The sequence below is a fragment of the Coturnix japonica genome, chromosome 17 (genome assembly GCF_001577835.2).
Source record: "Coturnix japonica isolate 7356 chromosome 17, Coturnix japonica 2.1, whole genome shotgun sequence".
NCBI classification, from domain to species: domain Eukaryota; kingdom Metazoa; phylum Chordata; class Aves; order Galliformes; family Phasianidae; genus Coturnix; species Coturnix japonica.
Window position 1 is genome coordinate 6,797,626 of NC_029532.1, and position 24,327 is coordinate 6,821,952.

The 24,327-nt window shown below is 34.9% G+C and overlaps 1 protein-coding gene across 1 annotated transcript; it reads right to left on the bottom strand.

The window, feature by feature from the left end:
* Positions 1-338: 338 nt before the first annotated feature.
* On the bottom strand, positions 339-23,818 carry C5 (complement C5). The gene is given in 42 exon segments (XM_032448136.1): positions 339-538; positions 811-949; positions 1,486-1,569; positions 1,930-2,019; positions 2,289-2,375; positions 2,567-2,672; positions 2,768-2,842; positions 3,549-3,651; positions 4,281-4,332; positions 4,955-5,036; positions 5,482-5,544; positions 5,903-6,055; positions 6,934-7,139; positions 7,349-7,520; positions 7,843-7,938; positions 8,389-8,468; positions 8,471-8,535; positions 8,883-8,958; positions 9,101-9,313; positions 9,426-9,515; positions 10,098-10,158; positions 10,665-10,886; positions 11,363-11,502; positions 12,150-12,226; positions 12,650-12,740; positions 13,418-13,618; positions 14,164-14,229; positions 14,566-14,695; positions 15,475-15,624; positions 15,804-16,010; positions 16,518-16,721; positions 17,289-17,489; positions 17,700-17,815; positions 17,897-18,023; positions 18,699-18,804; positions 19,099-19,189; positions 19,642-19,724; positions 20,720-20,811; positions 21,298-21,368; positions 21,861-22,023; positions 22,659-22,851; positions 23,650-23,818. Coding segments are annotated over 42 exon segments (5,022 nt in total). The 5' UTR covers positions 23,718-23,818; the 3' UTR covers positions 339-408.
* Positions 23,819-24,327: the final 509 nt, after the last annotated feature.

The window sequence follows — 24,327 nt, forward strand, 5'->3', positions numbered from 1 at the left end:
AAAGCTTTAGCAACTTAAAGCTTTAACAAAATCATTCAATGAGCCATTTTATTTTGCCTTTTTTAGTGTGTGTGCTTAAGGCAGGGTTGTTGTAACAAGACATTGGATTTCAATGTTCGAAGGCATTTTTGCTACATGTCTTTTCCATGTCATTTTTACAGTCATTCCTCTTCACTTCACCTGATCTCAAATGTCTTTGAAGTCTTCTGCATTATTCTCCCACCCAAGCTAAAAAAAATATACCTTGAAAATTACCAGGTAATAAGAACATGACTACAAAATACAAGCCAAGAGTCTTTTTGAAGGTGAATAACCACGACAGTTAAGTTCTAGAAGAATTACTAAACAACTGAGGAATTTTTAATGAGATGTGATCTGTATTTTTAATTAAAAAATTCTTCACATAGATCAACAGCCACTGATGATGAGATCTTCAACAAAGTCTTCCATTCTGTTTAAAAACTCCTGACAAAATGTACATGCTGTATTCGAAGGCCACCACTCAATCCATGTGCTGGAGTCCAAAGGATACTGGAACCTAAAAGAAAAACAACAGCAAAACCAACAACACTAAATGCTCCTATTTTAAAGTAAGATTTGGGGACAAAACCATCCGATAGAAAAAGAAATATAATAAGAAATAGATTGTTTAGTGTTCATAACTCTAATTTACGCATCTGAAAACACATTGGGTGACTGGCTACTGGTTGAACTGATACTTAAAAAAACACATTATACACTACATGAAAATTATTACATACAGAAACTTGCCACTTGACAGCACAGCACATCCTGATGGAAGTTTCTTACCTGAAACTGTAACCAATGTTTATCTTTAAGGCTTCTTTTCCCATGATCAAATATTGCGTTCCTGGGCTCAGCTCAACATCAGTACAGGACTTTTTTTTAACAAAGGTAACTTCATTATTTTTTTGAGCAAAAGCCTGTCCTGAAGAAGAACGTTAAGAAATTGAAAAGTACATAAGAAGAATTTCCCATCACAGATGTGTTAGAAAACACTGACGTGTTCTATGGTATGGCATAGCGAGCTATTTGCCACTTACTATATAAGAGGAAGATTTGTTGATATAAAACATGCTCCCTGCAAATTATTTCTAAATGAAATAGAATGGTAAGCAAACCTCGTACAAATTAAATAATTTTCTATTAATTATAACGACTTACTGGTTGATTAAACTCAGACAAAAAAATGGGTGAAAAACTGCAGGAATATGTCCATCTTGTTTTACCACTGATTACAGTTTAGGTCTGTTAACAGCTATAATAAACTGCTTAAAAACATCCTGCAAAGACTGCTCTTCTTAGGACAAGAATGTTCAAAGTCTGTGTTTGAGGGTAGGGCTTTTTACTCTCCTGAAATGACTGGGTTTGACTCTTGATTTCTGTCATCTGCTTCAGCAGTATTAACCAAACAGCACTTGATCTAAGTGAAATAGTTACACGGATTAAAAATAGGACACTCACCTCTTTTGTATAAATCAAGAATAGTTGCAGAATACTTTACAAAGTAACCTTCTTCACTTCGAGATAAGATTTTCACTTTGTAAACTGTGAAAGAACACAAACCAAAGGAGTTTTATTCCTTCTTCCAGCAGCATGTTCTAAATGTTCTACAGTTGCTCAGGTAGGAAATACAGCGTCCCTTTACATTAATTTCTGATAAAATTATGACTACAGCTGTACACTGTTTGGCTCTTATCTGATGATCCGTTAACTTCTCCTAAACCCAAAGTCATGCAGAATCATTCTAGACTGGAAAAGACCTACAGGATCATCAAGTCCAACCATCAACCTCACCTACTGAGTTCTATCACTGACCCATGTTTCTTAGTGTCATGTCCATGTCTCTTAAATATATTAAATTTTAGTAAAAGCATGAGAAATAAGTAATAGCAGTTCAAATATTACCATATGCAATATCATTCTGGCATGCAACTTCTCTCCTGGTATCAGCAGTTATTGACCGATCCAGTCTTTCTTGTACTTTGCCACACTCAGCTACATGGAAGGAGAAGATAAAAACAAACAGTTAAGACAGTGTCATCACATGTCCTCCCAAAAAACACCATGAGCTTTCACCTGATTCAGATAATCTACTGTAACCAAGGAACACTATAATTATGGGAGTGCACGGTGTACCAATATATGTGGTGTGTTGTTTTTTTTTAATACTGTATAATATATTGTATAATTTTAGAGGATAGATAGCTGCACTCTTAAGAGCATTTTCCCACCAAATGAAATAGAACATCTTTTAAAAAGCTTACCTTCCATGCATTTGCATTCATCTCCTTCACACAACCTCACAAGTTTTTCATTTCCATATGGGTTATAAAATACAGTGCATCTTTTATCTAAAAGACCCAAAAAGATATAATAAATAAATATAGAGAAAGCAAGAAAACAGCACAGAAATTTTGTGAGTCAGAAATTACCTGCACTTAAAATAACAAGGATTAGAAAGCTATTGAAGAAGGGAAAAGGTAGCCTTCAAAAAAGGAATAAAGAGCTAAGAAGCATGAGTCTGAAGACATGGAATACATACCAGGTGCGTGATACTCGTATACAGTGAATGTGCCAGGATTTAGCATTCCAGCATGGAAAAGCTGACTTATTCGGAACCCAACACAGAGGAAGCGGTCAGCTGGCACCTATTTGAAAGACACATGAATGAAGAAGCTCTAAAAAGGAAACACAGAGTTAAATTTGTTCTTACAGTTATGAAAGAGGAAACATGGTAACATACAGAGTCTATCTGCAGAATAACATGCCCATCTTTTATCTCATAGTCAGCTATCAACTGATCAACTCCACTTGCAAGCTGTAGGGAAGAAAAACAGGAAAAAAAAAAAAAAAGATAAAGTTTTCTGGATGGTCTTGAAGATTTTTTTAATCAGTAACCTTTACACAATTTTGAGACTTAAAAAGCTGTTTCTGGGTTGCCTCTTATAATGCTTATACTCTCACTTTTTTTTTAGTCCTTTTACACATTGCATGAAGATAACAGTTACAAAGCCAACTGTCTTTATAGGGATACCTGATTTCTAGCGTCCCATTTAAATCCTATAACTCGGTGTAACTTTATCTTGCAGTACGAGGTGGACAGATGCTACAGTGGAGATTCATCACACAGACTTCAGTCAACTAATAGTTAGGAGTGAACACTAAGAGAATCCTCTCTACATTTAGCACATAAAACATATCCAGAGATGGATTAACATCATCCTAACACAAATGGCAGCCACTCTCTATTCACTTTTCTCTTTCCACTGGTCACAGGGGGAGCCTGTATTATAAGCTTTAGTTAGATGTCTGGCTTCTGACCAGTTAAAGGAATGTGATCTGACTCTACTGAAAATCCAGACTCCATACTTAGACTATTCTCATCTGCATTAGAAGTACTTTGCAGTAATAAGAATACAATGATACAAATCTGTACTACTAGTCTAACAGAGAGAGATGAAGAACAGTATCACAGTTCTGTCAGAAAATTCTCCAGCAAAAGGAAGGTGTTCTTTAATACTTACAGTAGATAAGTCTTCTGTATTTGCTTCCAAACCACTAACCAAACTTATGTCCATCACCACATGAGCAGATCCTGACTGTGGCTCCCTTGTGCGGGGCCTGTACCTAAAATATATTAAAAATAAAATTAGTTAAACACAACTGAAGCTAAAAATAAACTTCAATCTGCCATCTCAGAAAATCCCAAGGAAAATTCTGTCAACATTCATAACACCAATGAATCATTTCAGACTTATGTAAGTTAACATACTTAAAAGACCATTTCCCAAAAGAATAATGACTTTTGTTTCTAAGACTTTTTACACAAATGCATAGAGAAGAAAAATGAAGAAAAGAAGATCAGAAGACCAGATGTAATTATTAACATGGGAGAATTAGCAGATAAGTACATTTTAATCTCACTCTTGAAAAAAGATTTGAATGTAAGTATGTCAATTAATGTGACATTAAAACAATAACTATATATATATATATATATATGAGCAGAAGGTCTGTATAACATTCTCAGAGTAATTTCACTATGTATACATAGAGCCACAATATATTTCCTTGCTCTTCTCAAATTCCTTAACATCTGGGAGTTGCACCTTTGCAAATAGTGTTAAATGTTCATCAATCCAGGATGTTTTAAACCAGAATTGAGTTTAAATGAAACATTTAAAAGCAAAACATTGGCTCAATCACTGCAGAAATAATAACAAACTACCCAACTAACCCCCGCCAGCTGTACTTACTTCGCACAAGCCTCTAAGCGCCCAAGTGGCTCACCATCTACTCCGCTGTAACCTTTTAAATCAAGTAGAGTCAAAGAAGTGATTTTAAAGCTCTTCAGAAATAGCAACCCCAAATTCTTGTAAACTATTCTCATAATTGAAAGAGAGCTTTTAAAACTGTTTTGGTAGCTATTTTTCATATGAACACATTGTCTAGTCACAAGCAAATAATACCAAAATATTTTATAATTTGGGTAAAATGTCAGCTTTAATGCTTAATGTGATTTATCATGTACTGAAGTTGTTAAAACTACTTCATAGCAAAAGCTCACAATGCATTTATACACCCCACTGCTGCTGGATTACAAGTCTCAGCACCTCACAGAATTTACCACAAACCACTCTCCTATTATATTTCTTTCTTCTGCTAGAAATTTATATTTCTCACTGTCTCCATTCTAATAGCACTTCTATGAATGAGTAAAAATGCAATAACATAAATACATCAAAAATATTTCCATTCACAAAAAGACAATGGTTTCAAAGGGCAAAAAAAAGCTTCTAGCAATTTGTTTTCCAGTGGAAGAATTCATTAATATCATTCCTAATAAAAAGCACATTGTCAAACAAAACAAGCTTCCCCCACCTCTGCACTGACCCAGTCAGCAATATTTGAAACCATATTAACTCTTTACCATCATCTGTCTTTGGAGCTATCTTCAATTCAAAGTTACATGACTCTTCAGAAGTGCCCATTACATTATATACTGTCCTTACCTACAAACAAGTAAGAGAATATAGAAACAGTAAACAATGTTCAAACATGGCATACAAATCTGAAAATTGACACAGTGGAGTTAGAGGATTATGAGACAAGTAAAATCAGGTTTGTACAGCATGATTAGTTTTGGTGAACACACACCAGAATGAGTAAATGATCAGCACAGAAACAAATGTGGCGCTCTCAAGAAACACCAAACCAACTCTTTCTGGTGGTGTTTAGAAGACTAAAAGTACTATATGAACAAGCCCTGATTGTTTTATGAATGTAAATACAAGTCCATAGATCGTGGTACATCAGCTCAGCACAAAACATAGCCAAGATGACATCCATCCCTGAAGTCTAAAAGTAAGTGCAACAAGTGGAAAAGCTGCATTTTCCTTTTCAGCATTCACATTAACAAACAAGAGATACCATATAAAAAATTGGTTGCATACTTACATTCACTGTAGCGATGCCAGTGCTGCTGCCAGTGCTTACATATATGTCATCCTCCAAAGGTACCTAGGGGGTTGGTGTTAAATGTAAATAGTAAAGAATAAATATAAAGATAATAGTAAAGAATATAATCAAAGCCAAATGAACTGCTTGTCTTTTCTATATTCAAATACAAATTAAAGCCACAAACAGCTTCTACAAAAACAAAACCACAAGAACTTCACAGGAATAAGCAGAGACAAGTTATACATTAAAAAGCACATAAAATGATTAAATGTAGCAGATAAGCAAATTCCTCATAACACTGTCTATGTCATATTAATATCAGTTTATCAAAAGTTAAAGCTAATCTAGTTCACAGAACTACTTAACAAATTATACAGAATTCTGCTTAGACTTTTCAGAAGAGATTCCATTCACTCACTGCCAGAGCTCTTCCCACAAAATTATCTTCTGTCAGTTTAAATAGATGAAGATCTCCATGATTTCTGTATGCAACCTTAACACCCATGTCCAGATGAAGCCGTTTGACAAGAAGGGAATATTCAGTCAAGGCCTCAAGAGCATTCACAGTATCCTGTCAGCAAATTATTTGAAAGACTTACTTACAAAAATACAAACTAAAGATATTTTTTTTCACAAAGCAATTCATTTTCTGCAGTTTAAACAGGATGGCATACATTGGTAACCATTACCTGCTCCAGAGATTACGCAGCGTGATAGTACCTTCAACACAGTGGTAAGCTAACAGTATGCAAACAGTAAATAATAAACACCAGACATTTTCTCTCTCCATTTTCTCTCTCTAATTTGTTCTTACTTCTCAGTAATTTGAAAAGACTTTGTACTTTCATACAAAGTCTTGTATGAACTGGAATGTTCTATGTAGTATGACCACTACAGGCTTCCTAGAGAGGTGGTTGATGTCTGCCAGTGTTAAAGAGGCATTCAGGCACCTGGTTAGCCCTGAAGTGGTCAGGCAATTGGACTCAAAGGTCTTCACAGATCCCTCCCAACTGAACTACTCCATTCTATTGTAATACAGTTTTTACATAGGAAAAAAACATATACTCTCTTACACTGCATATCTCTTTTTTTTTTTTATTTTTTTATTTTATTGGGGGGGGGGAGGTGGAAACAAGAAAAAAATGTCACAAAATGAAATATTCTGTTTTATAACAGACTTGGGAAAAATTTCCTGGCCTCCTTTCATTCCGTTTTTCTCAAATCAGTGGAATCAGCTTGCAAATTTCTGTTCATAATGAACTTTGCAAGAAAAGTTGTATTTCCCAGAGACAAAGAAAACCATGGCATGAGAGCTGTTCAATACTGGCTTCACAAATATTTGTTGTGTATACTGAAGTTGTCAAGCAGGGCCATCTAATGATATTATTCTCTTAAGGTTTCTCAGATTTTGGCACTTGAGGAATGGGAATGAACTATTTAGAAGCTCACCTGAGTTGAGTAAAATCCACCACCATATCTTTGTTCTTCAGACAACCACTTGATGATTGGATCAGCATAGTTCTTGTCTCCTCTTAACAAAGCAGTAAGCAAAGCATATGCTGTAGTTTCAACCATTTGTGCAGTAACAGAGCTGGGAGCATATAGGTCTGATGTTTTAAAACCATCTTTCCAAAAGCGATAGATAGGAGGATCACCTACAAAAGTATAGAAGAAAGGTTTCAAGTTGTTTATGCAGGTCAAGAAGAAAAGGAGATACTCTCCTCTCCCTGCATATAACAAGAGATGAAAATACACTCCTCTTATGCTTCTAAATGATATTTACTCTAGAAGCTGATGATAAAAGGAACAACTTACTTGAGGATCAAGTTTGATACACACTTTGAGAGAATTTAATAAGAAATACCTATGACAGATGCCTCCCTCTTCAGAGCAGAGAACAGTGACCTTGCAGCCTGATGATTCAAATCCACAAGAGCTAAAGCATATGAAATTATTGCCATCGTAAAGGGGCTCTGAGCAGAGTGTGAATTTCTCAACAAATAATCTCCTGCCTTATTTTTAGCATCATGGATTCTCTGAAAAAATAAACAGACTACAGCTTACATGTATAAGACATTTATATACGTGTGAATATGTATATTATATATACAATGTATGTTTAGATACATCTGTTACACACATCTATCAAGACGATATAGGATAACGTAGTATTTTCTACAATTTGCCATAAAGTGATCTAGAATTCTATTGTTGTTCTTTTAACAACTTTGAAAGCAACTAAATTTTAACCTCTGGCACTGTAAAAAAGTGTTGATTTCTTTGAACAAATGTTACAGAAAATGGAAGAAATCAGAATCCAGGAACATGACTGCAGGCAGAATTAAAGACATTATTTACCTGAGTAGGGCATATTTTAATTGATTTTTCAATGCCAATGACAGAAAATGCTGTGAGATACAAAGATTTTTCTTTAGCTTCTGTGGGTAATGTACCCTAGAAAATAAAATATGCAAATATAATAAATAGAAGTAATAGTTCATCTAAATAATTGCAACTTTTTATGTTTTAAGTGAGGAAATAAATTGAAAATCCTGTATGAAATATCAATTTGATTTTACCTGAAAATACGTTGACTCTTTTGTAGGTAAGAGCTCATTAGTAAAAGAGACCTAAACATATTTATTGTCAAGCCAGGTCAATTATATTGTAAAATCAAGCTATGCATTTATTTTTTCTAAACATTAAGAATCGTCACACAGCTACTTTTAGTGGGAAGACAAGAAAGTTTGTAATGTTGTACTGTTCTTTAAATTAGTTACAAAGAGGTAAAATTTGCAAAATTCTCCTGACTGGATTTCTGGTGAAATGCAGCCTGGAATACATTGCACTTTCTGTAACTTCAGTGCCTGCTCTACATACACAGTAAACAACCAATTTTCATACCTGTAGTTTCACTGGTTGATAATCTGAAAATTCTCTGAATGACCCATCTGGCATTTGGCAGTTATCAATCAACCACAAACAGAAATTTGATCAAGGTTTATATATTGATTAACTTGTCCAAGAATCCTTAAAGCAAAAGCTGTCAACCTGATGAAGAAATCCAATATTTTATTTTATTTTATATTTTGCAGATACTATCAAATTGCTACAGATTAGGCAAATTTACATTATTTATGATTTAGGTATGTAATATACTCCCACAGTTCCAAGAGATATTGCAGAAGAATTTTAAATTTAACTTAACAAATGGACAATAATTAGTCATAAGTAATTTTATAATAGGGATCAAATACCATGCTTCAGGATATGAACTCACTATGATGCTACATGTCCTACTTGAAAATATCACCCTTTAAAAAATAAGCTATAGCATGAAAGCCAAGGACTGAATCAAGCCATTTCCATTCATACAGATCCAAAGACATCTAACTCACCATGTGCTAGCTTTCCTATTCTTCCACATGCTGTATGAGAAGTCAGAATTTCTGAATGACAAGACGCTTACAATTCCTAAGGGATATATTAGGCAGAAAGAAAGTTACAAAAGGACACATTAAAATTATATCTGCTCACTCAGATACATTACCTTTCTTACTCAGCAAAGTCGATAAAGATCTAGAATTCTGAAGCAAGAGAAGTTATATTTTTCTACCTTCTTTCATCTTCCTCCTCATTTGAGTTCTTGACGTTAAGGTTTCAGGACCCAGCACACGCCAGTTGTTTGATGCTTCCAAGTAATGAAACACATAAAATACTGGGGCAATACTCATGAGCTCTGCCTCTGCACTGCCCTTTGGCAGAGTTGTAAGAATACTAAGACCTTCAGGACTGAGGACTGTGGCAATTACTTCACCCATGAGATGTCCTGTGGAAAGAACAATAACAAAACTGACTTAAATGAATGATCAGGAAAGCAAATCCAAGTGCAGAATTTAAACACGGACCAATAGAAGACCAAAAACTTCAATACAAGTTACCTTTTACACTGACACTTCTATCAATTTTTGTTTTAGGGACCAGGTTTAGTGGAACTTTATAACGAAATTCCTGTCGTCTCTTGATTGAACCTACAAGGGAAGATGAATACATAACACACAGCAAAATCTAAATCAGTAGAGAATTAAGATAAAACAGTTGGATTTAAATGTTTCAACTATTTAAGACAGCAACAAAAATAACTACAATGACATGAAAAGTAGAAATATACATGCAAATAGTATCAACTGCTGAAAAAGAACAGATGCAAGCACTGTAATCGTACTTTTGTCTTTACCATTAACAGAAAATATCATCTTTGAGTTTATAAATCAGCTGTGATTAAACGAGAATACATTCCATCTTCATTATTAACATACCTGTTAATCAGCTTTCAAGCACACTAAGAAAAATGTAGTATTAAATCGTATTTTTAAAAATACGTAATGCTTTATTTCTAAATAATGTATTATCTGAAAGACTAGCTATTGTGAGCTGGATTTGTCAGCCAATGAAAGGACAAGACATCCCTGGACATGTCCAACAAGAAATGTCAGGAAGGAGAAGCGCCATTCTTTTCATATTACAAAAAACTTGAGCATCATAACTGCATTAATCCAGAACATCAGAAAGTAAAGAAAATATATGAAGATGCATAGAATCAATTTTCATACCATAAACACCTTGTGGATCCAAAGTGAAACCCGCATTAAGTTCTTTTTTAATGCCTTCTGGCTGTAAGCATTCAGAGGAAAGAAGCAGAAAACAGTAACACTGTTACATACACAAATACATTAGTTGCCTTCTGGATCCTTCTGTACAGCTGAATTTTCCTTCCATGTTCTGTAATATATTTAAGTTAGTGGTCTATTTCCCAAAAGTTTTGAGAAAGTTTAACAAAAGATTTAAATGAAAGCTTAGGAAAGCATAAGATTCTCCTCCAAAAAAGCAGTTGAAAATCTCAGCCAAGTAACTTAGAATTCCATATCTTCCTTGCTTATTCAATTAGATATATACGTATTCTTCTGGCAATCTCTATATGCAAGGTATAAAATTCACACTCTCAAATACTTTGCCATACATTTTTCCACTGCATATACCTCAATTAATGCTATGATGTTACCTGATACATGGGAGTATAATAACATTAAAATAAAGCGACGTTCATATATTGATTTCAAATATTTTGTTCTTATTAACTGAATCAATATGAAAATCAGAATTAATCATTTATTTCTTACCATTACACGTAATGTTTTAACTACAGTTTCACTGCTCCCAGTTGTCAGCAGTGTGAAGTTGATGGTGTGAAGACCTAATTCCAAAGGAAGAATCCTGAAGATAATTGGCGATGAAGAACCAGCACCCAAATTCTTCACTTTACAGTTGTGCATCCTTGCTCCAGTAGTCACAGAATCTCCAGAAGAACAGATTCCTTCCCCAGTTGCTATTTTAACACAGAACTGAAACATTGAAAGATTTTAAATGTTCACCTTCACAACAGGCAAACTACCAGGGAAATACAAAAGTCACTAAAACACCATACTGAGTATTCTATTAATGTAATACTCAATTTCTGTCTACAATGAACAACTATTACTGGTGCTACTAACTGCAGAATTACTACTATTTGCACTAGAGACACACCAACAAATGTTCCTTAGCAACGTCTGGGAATCACAGATATCTTTACATACATTTTATGGAGCAAATTTGCTACATAAAACCATAACAACATCATAGTCAGTGGAATGGCTGGAAATGAAATGATTAATGATCATATTTTACTATTACACAGTAAAGCAGAGCATACATAACTCTTCCTGAAGGACTACAGAAACCCAATCCAGAGATCTGTTTATATTAGGTACTCATAGAGGAAGTGCTTTTTCTCAGTTTATTTCTTAATATTTCAATAAAATTCAGGGTGACAAATTACCTTAATTGCAGAAGCTCTATGGTTATAAACGGATCCTTTTAATTCAATTTGTTCTCCTCGCACCACAGAATAAGGAACATAAATGCTAAGGAAGATGTCTTTTACAACTTGTACTTCCAGTGGCGCAGCAACACAAATACCTAACAAAATTAAACACAGAAAATCACACTCTCTTGTCTTCTCTTCTGATAAAGCACATTCTTGCCACCTTTACTGAAGATTGTTTTTAAAAATACATTTTGCAATAGTCCTGTTTTTTCAAAAGCTCTTACTTCTGGTTCTTCACATATACTTCCTTTTACATACTCACTTCCAAGTGCATTTCTTCCATATACTCCTGACACTGCAGTCCTTTTTGCTCCTTCTACTCATTCTGAAAATGAAAAGAAACTCTTCTCTATAAAATACCATACTTAATGGAAAATCTGATTCTTCTTCTCCTCGGGTTCCTAAGCTATTGATAGCAGATCCACAGCTGTGCTGTGGAAGAGTCACACACTATCTGTGATGTTTTCACATTCTTTCTTAATTATTTATTATGGGTCTCCATCAAATATAAGATAGTAGGCTAGACCAACCTTTCTCTTGCACTACCATTTTTATGCTTAGAGAAGAAATTATTTTCTTTCCCTAAAATATGCTTTTTGATGTTGTCTTTTCCTCCTTTATAACCAGAAAATGAACATTTGAGAGTATGTGTGGGAACCAAAATGAGAGGCTTTACAAAACCCTGACTGAAAAATTACCTAATTCTTTGGCTACAACTTAACTGGGTTGCAGTACCTACCTTTATTAGAAATACCAACACCTTGCAGTTCCCAGGTAGTCAGCGAATCAGGCAGAGTGACAGACAAAGTCTTTGACCTGTGTTTGGAAGTGTTTTTCTTTTACAATCAGCACATCCATACATTAACTATTTGCTAACACCAACAGCTGATCAACACAAAAACAGTAGGTGCACTGAGAACTGTAGTGTCTAAAGCAAGATGAGAGCATATTTAGGGAACTGAAAGTCTGGGTTCTGATTGAATAAGCTTGTTTTTAGCTGACTTCATGGAAGCTGGTGTTTAGCAAGGTAAAAAATGAATGGAAAGGGGGCTCAATCTGGGTGCCAGACAGCACCTCCTGTATGTAGAACAACACAACAGGAATAGCGTGCTTCTACAATACTGCATATTAGCACATACTGTGAACATGTGTAAAGCTACACAAGTTATCTCAGCTTTAGAATTTACTTCATAGAAAGTAACCTGATGATGTTAGTAATTTCCTTGAGAAAAGTAGTACCGTGAAGAAACTTGATGAACTTCCCATAACCAGCTTTCAGGAAAATAGCTTCGAACTTCTGCCTCGTCTAGTTCCAAGAGAGCCTCGAATTCTGTAAAAGATGAGTAAATCAAGTAAAAAATAAACAATCAAAAAACCTTCACCAAAAGCCTTCCACTAAAGGCACGAAAATCATTCTATTGTCCTTTTGTGATCCTATATTCTAGAAGCCTATTTGCCTCTGGTTAGTTCTGATACAAAAAAAAGTACCCGAATACCCAAATCAAGAGCCTGTTTATTCCACTTCATCTATATATACATGTGGACATCCATTCAATATCCAGACAGATTAACCTATTAACAAGCAATAATAGGGAGAAAATGGAAGACAAGAAATTTCACACTCTCACTGATCTTTCCTGAGACCCACTGTTTTTTCACTTTCCACTGACCCACTGTTTTTTTTTTAAGGCCTAGGCAAAGAATTCCAAGTTAAGCATTCAAATTAACATTCTCTTCACATGAACAACAGATTTCTGCTTGTTCTAAACATGGATGAATAGAATATAGCTCTCCAACAGTTCTATCAGAACAAACAACTGCTCTCACCCCTCTGTGGGGGTAAACAATCAAGATCTATGGAGACTGGCACAATTCCTTCTGAAAGGAGAGGTAATCAGAGAGGGTTAACATATTAACTAAGTTGTCACCTCTACGTTTATTCACACTCTACCAGAAATATTATATAATATAATATGTCCACACAAGATTCAAAGCTCTTCTACTTACGTTTTCTTGCCAGTATTAGAAGCTTACTAGGCTCTTCTTCCCGCAGTCTGTTTGCAAATTCACAGCAGCTTACAAATGCTGAAATGCACCTGGGATGACTCTGAATTCGCCGAGCTCTATCACTGCAAGTCTCAGTTATTGGATAAGCTTTTACTCCATCCATACAGCAGTTTCGAATTCCTGCGTGTTTATATTTGGATGCTGCAATAGCAATAAAATAATTCCCTTCCTTAATAAAAAGTTTTAATTTTCAAACACATTTTAATTAGCCACACTACTCTTACTTCTACAATTTGCTGAATTTGGCAGATTTGAGGAGGAACATGAACATGTGTTTTTAAAAAAGCTGGAGAAATGCACTTAATCACAATTCTGAATTCAGGCGCTTTTAGTATGATGAAATGGAACAGACAAAAGCTGTTCTATCAGCCTTGGCCACTGGCAGGTGGTCACTGCTGTGTGGTAGAACTGTGTGTTTTCAATGTATGCCTTCCCAGAAAATAAAAAGAAATACTTCACATATGCTACATTTCCAGTGTGTACTGAATTTTGCTGATTTCAAATTGAGCAAATGCTTCATAAATGGGGGTCCTACTAAATGCTATCTTCCGTCTTTGTCAGTCTCCCTCTTTATTACATTACATGAATAAAAATAATTTAAACTACTACACAAGCACATTTGCTTGATTAGTAATGGGCATGACCCTTTTGTCAAAAATATATATCTTCAAGAACTTTTCAAACACCTTCTTTGAGTACTAGATCCTCGAAGTCAGACCGTTTGGTTCTTATAACTTCATTGCACTTTTCACCTGTTTGAAAAACAAAAAAACACAAGTAAGTACAAAACAAAGGACCTCTTTGACAATAACACAAACCACTTCAGAAGACATCCTTAAGGTCACATTACAGACTGGGAGACGTTTTAATTTACTGTTCAATTTTCTTAAAAATAAGTCAGTTACAATAACCAACCCACAAACCATAATACTTTTCTTCCTGAAAACTCCACTTTGTATTTCATACATTCCTATTAAGTTTGTTTTTTTTAAGTTCCAGTGTACTGTGAGCCACAAGAGAATATTTCAGGGAAGAAAATTCCTAATTTCATGTTTAAAACAGGGAATATGGGAATATAGGGAATATACCTGCTTCATTTGAATCATCAGCATTTGCATTAGTTAAAAATGTAAGCCCAGCCATTCGAAATACATCAACATTGTTTTGTCCTCCTCCAGCACCACATCCAAGGTCACTCTTCTCCAGTTTCAGCATTATCTGAGGAATAAATACATCAGCATCTAACTAAAATATGGAACAGATCATACCTATCAAATGATAAATGAGAGAATTAGAAAGGCAACCTTAGTCTGGAAAATGTCTTCACAATACACTGAAGCGTACCATTAAAAAGAAAACTGAACTAATTCAACCACCAGAACTAACATGGTCATGCTCTTGTGGCACACATCGGAGCTAATAAGACATTAGAATCAAGGCAGTAATGTGTTTATAACAGTTCTGACACTCAATCTAGCATGTTTAAAACTTTTTGAAATATTCCCCTATTAAACATCGATGTATTTTGACTCTGACTCTTCTGGGGTGTCAAAGAACTGCTATATTTTATGACAGGATTGGAATTATTTCAGTGACAAATTATATGTATGTTTACTTAATGTGTACATATATCTAAAATTCTACAAGGACTGAAAACCTCTATAATCCACTGAACATAACTGACATGACATTTTAAAAGTATGCCATAAAAAAAATAGCCTGAAAAGATTATAGGAAGAAATAAAAAGGCAAATACGGTCTTTGTGCCTCTGTGGCTCTGTGACACTGCAGCCTGTTTTTGTCCAAGTCTGAGGGTTTCTGAGACTGTTGAGATCTGACTTTAAAATTACAATTTACTTTTACTGGAAATCAAGACATCGTGAATGAATTAAGTTTGTAATTTGGAATCGTACAAATTAAACTCACAGATTTTATTCTAGATTTCTATTTTTAGGCTTTTTGAAGGCACAAAACGTAACAGTGGGCTGTTACTTAACTTTTTCCATTGCTTTCTTTCCTCTTCCTGTTACTCCATATATTGCCTTGTCAACAGATGACAAAGCAACAAAGGAATCGAATTGTGTTCTTATGTTAAGGGATACAACTTCTGCTGGCTTATGTGTCTCTTCGTTTGATAGCAACTTAATCTATAAACAAGAAACAAATGTTAGCAATCTTAAAAGTACCTAGTTCAAAATAAATGCATCTGAAAGCTGACATTTCAGCACATCATGGAAGTGTTAAAGAAGTTGTATAATACCAAGTTAAAATCTGATCATAACATGAATGCACACCCACAAATTTCAGTGCCTGTTTTACTACTCACATCAAGACTACTCCCACACTTCTGTTCAACATTTAGCCAAACTGAATCAGCTACTAACTCAGCAGGTTCTTCTCCCACAATATAGTAAACAATAAGACGTGCTGAAGGAACCATTTCTTGAGTTATCTGAAGAGACAGATGTTCATATTCCAAGTCTTTAATTCTCTTCTGAGTTCCAAAGCTTACTATCTTTCCTTTTGACGTGATCTGTAATAAAAAGATGATGGAGAACAAAAAATGACAAATTTTAAGTCGAATGTCTTTCATACATGATAATTACTCTGCATTTAGGTATAATCCAGCACACACAAAAACGTATTTAGCACCAGCATGTCTAGTTCAAGGGAAGGCAGCTCTCTCCCACATTCTGTAACAACAGCTGCTGTCTCTATGTATCTTTGTCTTCCTTTCCTTAGATGATTCAGCTCATGAAATAGCTCTCAAGATTAGCACTACTACTTCATAATTCCAGCCTGCGTCAGATGAGAATTCAAAACAATATAACTTTAACATATAATTTAAACACAAATCTGCTAATAAGTTAATACTACAGGACTGGCACTTTTATAGGAGAAGACAGTATACATATTCTGAACAGTTGTGTGAACTGCATGCATTCTCTGGTGATGATAGATCCTGACTGCCAAAGGGATCCTTCATCTAGGACAATACATCTAGTCACAGTTCAATATTTCATGCAGAAACAACACTTACCAAATAGCTGTAGTGATTTATATTATGAATGTATCGACTTCGTGGATATATGTTAATACTTATGAAATCTCCTACATTCAGTATTTTGTGGTTTGAAGCCCAGTCAATATAAAGATAGCTTTGACTTAAGGATGAATAAACTCTTGCTTCATAGGTTTTGGTTGCTTGGTTTTCATCCGAAAGGTGTGGATCAGCAGTTTTTACCTGAAAAGATAATAAAATTCCCACAAAATTCTGTAGCAGAAAAGGAAATAAACCTTGCGTGTCCTGACTTCTGGGTAGCTTAAGTACCAAGATACACTTCAGAAAATAAGCATGATATTAAAAGTATTTCGTAATACATTATTCACAAAGATTAATAAAATAAGCCAACTAAAGGCTTACGCTTTCTTTAATAAAAATATTTATAAATACAAAATCAAATAGAAATTGTAGTATAGAAGCATGTACATAAATAGAGCAGAAAATGACACAACAAAATAAGCACTCTCAGATTAGTTCACATAATTCAGTTATTAAATAAAACATCTGAGTACTATAAAATAACTGTGTGATTAACTGAGATATTTTGTTTCAGAATAATTTCAAGCACAATTAAATATAGAAGTAATGTTTTATTATAACATTTAGGTTTCATAAGTGATTAATGGGAACAATCTCTAGGTTTATAAACTAACAGTTGAGGGCAAAATCTTAGCATTTGCTCTACACTGGAAAAAAATATACAATTAAACCCTCTTAGAAACAAATTAATGAAAGAACTTAACTCACTTGAAACTCCAGTAGGTTGCTATCTGATGGGATATTAACAACAAATAAAGCAGTTCCATCATTTATGTTTGTTTCTCTTATCCCAGATTCGGAACCTTCTGAAATCAACTCTGTCTCATCCATCTGCTGACTAAAGGATTTTGCAGTGATAATTAGAGGGATGTTTCCAACAAAGTGATCCACTGTATCCTTCACCTGCACCTGTTCACCAGAAAATATTTCTTTCAAGAATGCCATTTTTCAGGCATAAAACAAGCAGCTAACCTTCTACAACAGCAAATAAAATAAATGTCAACAGTCAATGGAAATCAAAAGTGTGTAAAGATCTACAGTAATATTCACAAAAAATACTAAGACTACGACACGATGGGTTTTATGTTGTAATGTGCAATAGTACTTAGTTTAACTAACCTTAATGAAGAATGGAAGTCCAGGCTTTATAAAGAGAGGAGTAGCAATCAAACTCAGTGTGTAAGGAGATACAGCATATTTGACCCCAGAAAATTCCACTTCACCACTGAGGCCACCTAACAAAATATCATACCCCTTAACATAATCACATCCTAGGGCCATTAATTTCAATTGAAACCAATCAGAAAGCAACTTACCCATAGACTCTGCTACCGATGCTACAATGTATAAATATGACCCATCCAATTCTTCTAGGCTTTGAAACCCTAAAGAACTCACTGCTTTCTTACTGTTAAAATTGATCTCAGCAATTCCATTTGTGATCTGGAAATTAAATAAAAATTATTCATTTACAGTGAATAACTTAGAAATAATAGATAGGTAAACTATACGTAAATTCTATTTTCAGCATGTTTCTGCTCAGTATTTTTAGAGAAAATCAGAGTGGACATTTTTAACAAATAATTTAACAAATAAGAATTCTTTCTTCCTTAGAATTATAAATGATTAATGAATCAAAAGCACATGCTCCAAAATCTGCATGCTGGCCAAACACTGATATATCTCCCCTCATTTAGAAAAGATAATGCCATTTACAATTCCTCAATGACTAAGTAAAAAAGAGCAGACTAAATGAGAAAAGGAGAAGCAGTCTCTGATTGTGATTTGCTATTACACTACACTGATCCTATGTCTGATTTCTTCTGTTTTGTAATAGACAGCAAAAAAATCTACTTCACAGAAATTTCAGCCACAAGATTCACTCAAGTGAACAAATGAACCAGACTGCAGTTACATTCTGTTGGTGATGCTGCTTCTGACTTTCTTGCAAAGTATATATCTATGTGGTTGATGAAGGATTACAAAGGAAAATTTGACACTGAATAGCAGTGGGCACAAACTAGGATTTGGGACACATCCTCCCCAGCCTCAGTAGAATTGGATCAGTCCTGAATCAAGTGGGTGAAGTCTGCACAGTTTAGTTTTGCTTTTTCTTACCTTAGTTACAAGCATTGCACGAGGCATCATTCTTTTTTCAGTTCCTTCAATTATTCCAAAACGTAGAAAAACATCAGCCTTTGCAAGCTTTTTATTATAAAAATAGCTGTGAATAAAAACCAGTATTCATGTTTTTGAGATTTCCATCCTAATGGCTGCAACAAAGCAGGACTTTTAAGAAGGGTCATTTCCTTCTAGGAGTAGAAAACAAATGTCTACACTGAAAAATAACCACTTCATAAGAATTTTTAAGTGGTTCACTTAATTCTGTAGCAGAGCTCAAAGGGTTGTAATGATACAGTTTCTTGGGAAAGAGGAAGTTTCTCAACATAAGAGAATTATTCTTGAAGTAAAGAATTAAAATACACACCTTTTAGAAATCAAAGTCAGATTTCCTTACCTAGCTTTCACAGCAATCCTGAAGTTCTCAAATTTATCAGAACTAATGAAGTTATTTTCAGGCTCTATGACAATAGAAAAGCTTGGCATAGCTGAAAAAATGAGGAAAAAATAAAGGCACTTTGATGTGTTTTTAAACAATGACCAAAAGGTACTCAGAAACATACCAGTACATGCACACCAGAGAATCACGTTTCAAGTTACGTGAATTACGTTATAGCCCAAAAATAAAGCTTTCAGCTTCTCCACAGTGCAACACAAGTTAAACAGCCCAAAGCTATCTGTTTCTGCCATCTCCACTTCTTGCATCAGTGCAACCATGTCAAAATTACCAGCACCATGAAGAATAACCATTTATAGGTAAGCTGTACAATATTGAGTTGATGTTGCCACTTGGCACTATACTGCATCCTGCAGCTGTTCAAGTAGGCTGTGCTACCTCAAGTATTCGTGAGTTTTGTTACTCTGTATTGCATGGCTGCCCTATCTAATCTCATGGAAAAAACACATAAACATGAAGATTCACATTTCAGGCATGACTTACCGTACTCTTTAACTTCAAATTTTGCAACAGCTGAAGTTGTGAAAATTTTCTTGTACTTCGCTTCAATCCTCCAAGTTCCATACCTACAATAAACCAACAACCAAACTATATTTTTTAAATTAAACAAAAATTATTGAAAATGAAATAATTGCTATTTACCAATAATTCATATCAATAATCACTTCGAAATACTTGGCACTGACTTTTTGCATGCGTACAGTGCCTTTCTGAGAAGATTCTACTATTTATTTGAAACACAGTAATTGAGAAATAATGCTCCAAAGGGTCATGCAGGCTTCTGTTAGGGTCCTTCTCTCTCCAACTACAGCACTGAGGCACAAGCACAACTTACATTAAATAGCATACAGAAAACCAGTTCCTGCAATCTTTTGGCTTTATAACACCAATATAGAAACTATTCTGTCTACTGTTAGCAGATACTCAGTTTCAAAAGGGATACAAAATTATTTTGTATATGGATTGAAATTATTGCTAACTTGCTAATGAATAATAAATTGGTCAGAAAACATTCCTTTCAAGCTAGCATCCATCAACTCAGTGTATCTTCAGCACCCTCTCAAGACCAAAGGGAGAACTGTAGAGGCATGTATTCTGTGTGTGGATCTTACTGGAAAAATGCTGATGATTTGAAAGTATGAAATGGCATCATTTCCCTTACTTGAAATCTGTACATCTTTGACAGTACTTCTATATCCAGAATAGAAAGTTTTAGTTTTTACCAGTCTTCCTTTATAACTGAGCATGATAAACCTGCCATTTAGTTTTACCATCAATATTTTCACCCACTAAACCTTCTCACTTTCTTTAATTACAGCGAGGATATTTCATATTTTTGAAAATAAAGGCAGTAAACTTGTAATTTCACTTCAGCAGGCAAAAATTCATCTGGAAGTCAACTAAAAAGGATATAAAAGGTTATAACGTATCATGTGAAATGTCACAAATTAACAAGTTACAAGTTACGCACGCTCTGTGTATCAGCAAAAAACACGCTGACAGCCTTTAAGAAAAGGCAGAATTATGCTAAAGGTTTTCAAAGAATATTAAATGTATTTACTTGGGATTAGGAGGAATCTTGAAGTCAGGAAAAGAAACTATTCCAGTAAAGTCATTTTCTTCTAGGATATCCACTTTCACTCCGTCTGGATCCTTGAAAACAGAGCAGAAGAGAATTAGCAGAAATCACTGTGAGCAAAAGGAAAAATCTTAATTCAGTGACCTTAGTGGGAGCCTGAACATGACATCAGTTTCTAGAAAGTTACTATAAGAACGGTAACTATTGTGGCTAAACAAACAAACAACACAGCACAGGAGCTACTGATAACTTTTCTATCTTAAATGAAATAAACAATTGTATGAAAATCTTAAGTTATAAAAATTCTCCCACAAACTGTCTCCCTAGGAAACATTTGTGCTTTTTCTTTTCTCCATTCTGTAACAGCTTTACATCACAACACTGAAAAAAAATCTAAGTGTGCAAAGTCCTATTTAGATCTTCTGAAAGATATCTGGCTACCTGCAAAAACATTTATCTATCAGTTTTCTCGTGTATCCATAGCATCAATTTCCTATATAGGTAGGATTCTTATTCTTGTGATCTGTGAACTATCAAAATTAAATTAAATTACAACATACCACAATAGTTAGGACAGCTTCTCGGTGAGCTGGCTGCAGTTTGTCGTTCAGAGAGTAAACCCTGATTTTCACTGCAAGATTCAGTACAGCAGATCACAAGGTCATACCGCTGTTGATATTCAAACAAAACAAACAAACAAACAAAGCAAGAAAACAAGACCAACCAAACCTAAAACGTTTAACTTATTTCTTTATTAGAGTTTTGTCTTTAGTACCATTTATGCAGCAAGAAAACCTGCATCTACACCAAATCAAGGATTCAGTCATCACTATTTCTACACAAACGTATTATTTTTAGTATGCTCTCAGGAAAACTGAGAAGGTAAGGACTCAGAAAAGAGGATAATGGGAGAAGTTATTAATTTCTACAATATGATAAAAATTTCACAGTATTTTTCTGCTGATTGAAAAGTTAAATAGTAGCTGATGGCAATACAACAGGGCCAAGAGCTTAAATGACATTCATATCTGAGTTCCTTGGCAATAATATCATTGGCTTATAAAAGTAATAATAATATCATTGGCTTATAAAATACCAGCTAGGAGAAATGACCATTATTTACCCGACTGATCTGGAGTATACACTGGTTTGTCTGTGTGAATAAAAAGAAATCCATTCTCATAGGAAACAGGAATTTTTTTTAGACCGGAGAAATGCGGAGAAACAGCTTCCAAATACACATACTTGAGTGAGTCCTCTGGGCCACCTAAATCTGTTGGCTGAAGCTGGGGGAGAAGAGTTAAAGAATATTAAAATATTTTTCAACTAGTTTTTCTACACCATTTCTTGTCAAGAAGTGGGATGAATTTGGATGAAAGGGAAAGTGGAGTGAGAAGAGGCTCCTGGGAGGCACCACCTGGATTAACACCTCCCCAGTGATCATAGTTCAGCAAAAATCTGTTGTCAGCTTTCAGTAAAACCTGTTGAGCTTCCTGCCCCCTTGGCCTCAGGTCATCAATGTTAATGGTTATGCCTCAGTCCCTCTGCAGCTTGTCAGTGCCAAACAAGATGAAGCTTAGTTAAACTCTGACTTACTCAGATGAGGCATCTTGTCCAGACCAAACATGCTTCCATTCCTTCCTCTTTATTTTTTTTTAATGTTACTGAACATGATAATGTTTCTGCAATAGTTTGATTAAATGTTTAGTTTTGATTTCATTCCTCTATCCAAACTTTATCCACTATAATTCCAATTTCAGACAAAGTAAAATGAAAGAAACTACACAGAGCAATCTGAGCAGTGAAGGCCATAGGCTCCCCCTCCCACTTTAAACAACCATAAACTCAGTGCAATCTTTTCTTAAGACATCCAACTAAACGCAAGCATGAAAACATGTCAAGAAAAGCCATAAATCCTTACTGTTACTGTTACAGAACTTTGGAAGTTGTTGCCTGGATTTAAAGACATGTGGCCAGAAGAATAAGTAACAAGCTTATCTGGAAAGCTTCTTAAGGCAAGATTGACTGCAAATTCCTTCACATAGCCAAAAGCTTGAACTACGACTTTCTCAGATGCCCCAACTTGGAAGACTTTTGGTGCTGTAAGGACATACCTGTATATGAAATACAAAAAATAAAGGGGTAATGGAGCAATACTTTCATGTTTCTTACTTTCATTTGTAATTCACTTCTGTAGATGCTGCCAAAACAAACCCAAATGAACCCTTAAAGTGTTACATAACAAACAGTACACTTGTATAGTTTTCCCACCAGCAAAGCTCTTACTGAAATAAATGGGGCAATTTATAGCAAAGGGAAATGTGAGCAAACTTCTGTAGGATTACTCTAATTCCTTCAGTGCTTTATAAATTGAAGTATGCATTACTCCACAAAACCACAAACCAGGCTTCAATACATGAGCACACAATCTATCTCAAATATATACGAAGTGCTGCTGAACAATAAACATTCATCTTTTTCCAAGAGCACTTAGACTGATTGCTTTCTTACACACCACTGTTAACAGAAGAATCAAAATAAGCACTGCTGAATACAACCACAAAATACGCATTCAAATAAGAGCTTTCCTCCAACCTGCAGCATAATATCTGTCTTCAGGCACTACAGAAAATCTAGTGAGCACAGGCTTTGCTTTTTCCCACACTGATCTTGTCATTATGTTAAGAACTCATTGCAGGGAAGGAGCTGACTCTACCACTTTCGCCGACAGCAAATAGAGCACTTAGAGCTGCATCAGCCCTTTTTCCAGCGTTAGCACACATCAGGGAGTTTTGCTGTGAGAACACGTTGATTTGGATAGTCTCTGCTATAGTGCCCCTACTGAAATTCTGCACCTATTCACCCAACAATCAAGTAACATGTCCAGTAAACACTGCATTCATTTTACTTACGTTTTATCTTGGCTAAAAGCTGCTCCAGAAAACACTACAACAACAAAAAAATATATTAAAATAGCCATGGTGCCTCAATCAGCACAACTGCAATGCCAACAGATCTGGATTAAGCTGTATTTCACTGCTGCTGCAGATGAACAGACACCACTGACAGCGGTGATACACGCCACTCACCATTAATAATTAACTGCAGGTCTTGCTTTTACTAAAATGTCATTGCCCCTTCCAAAGTCATTAACTCTCAAAGAATTCAGACCAGCTGAAGTCAGGATTTGTGTTTTTAATTCAGGATTTTAAATATTTAATATACACAGAGCAATTCAGTATCAGTCCTAACACTCTCCCTGTTAGGTAAGTACCTAAAAATTCCTTCTCAGAGGCAGCAAAAAACAGCCCGATTCTGTTTGTTCTTCAGAAGAGTAACCTTTATTTAAACAGAACCAATATGATTCCAGACTTTCTACTGAAGAATTACATTGACTAGACTACCTCAATTTTTTCAATCTGCAGTTTTCCTTTATTTTATTATTATTATTTTTGTTTGTTTTGAAATAACTCCTCACTCTTGCTAATGTCTCTTAGCTACTGGTGTTCTTGTAGCTGAGGTTCCTTTTAGCTCTTGGTATTCTTGACTGTGCCAACTTTCTGAGTGAAAACATAATGAAAACATTACGG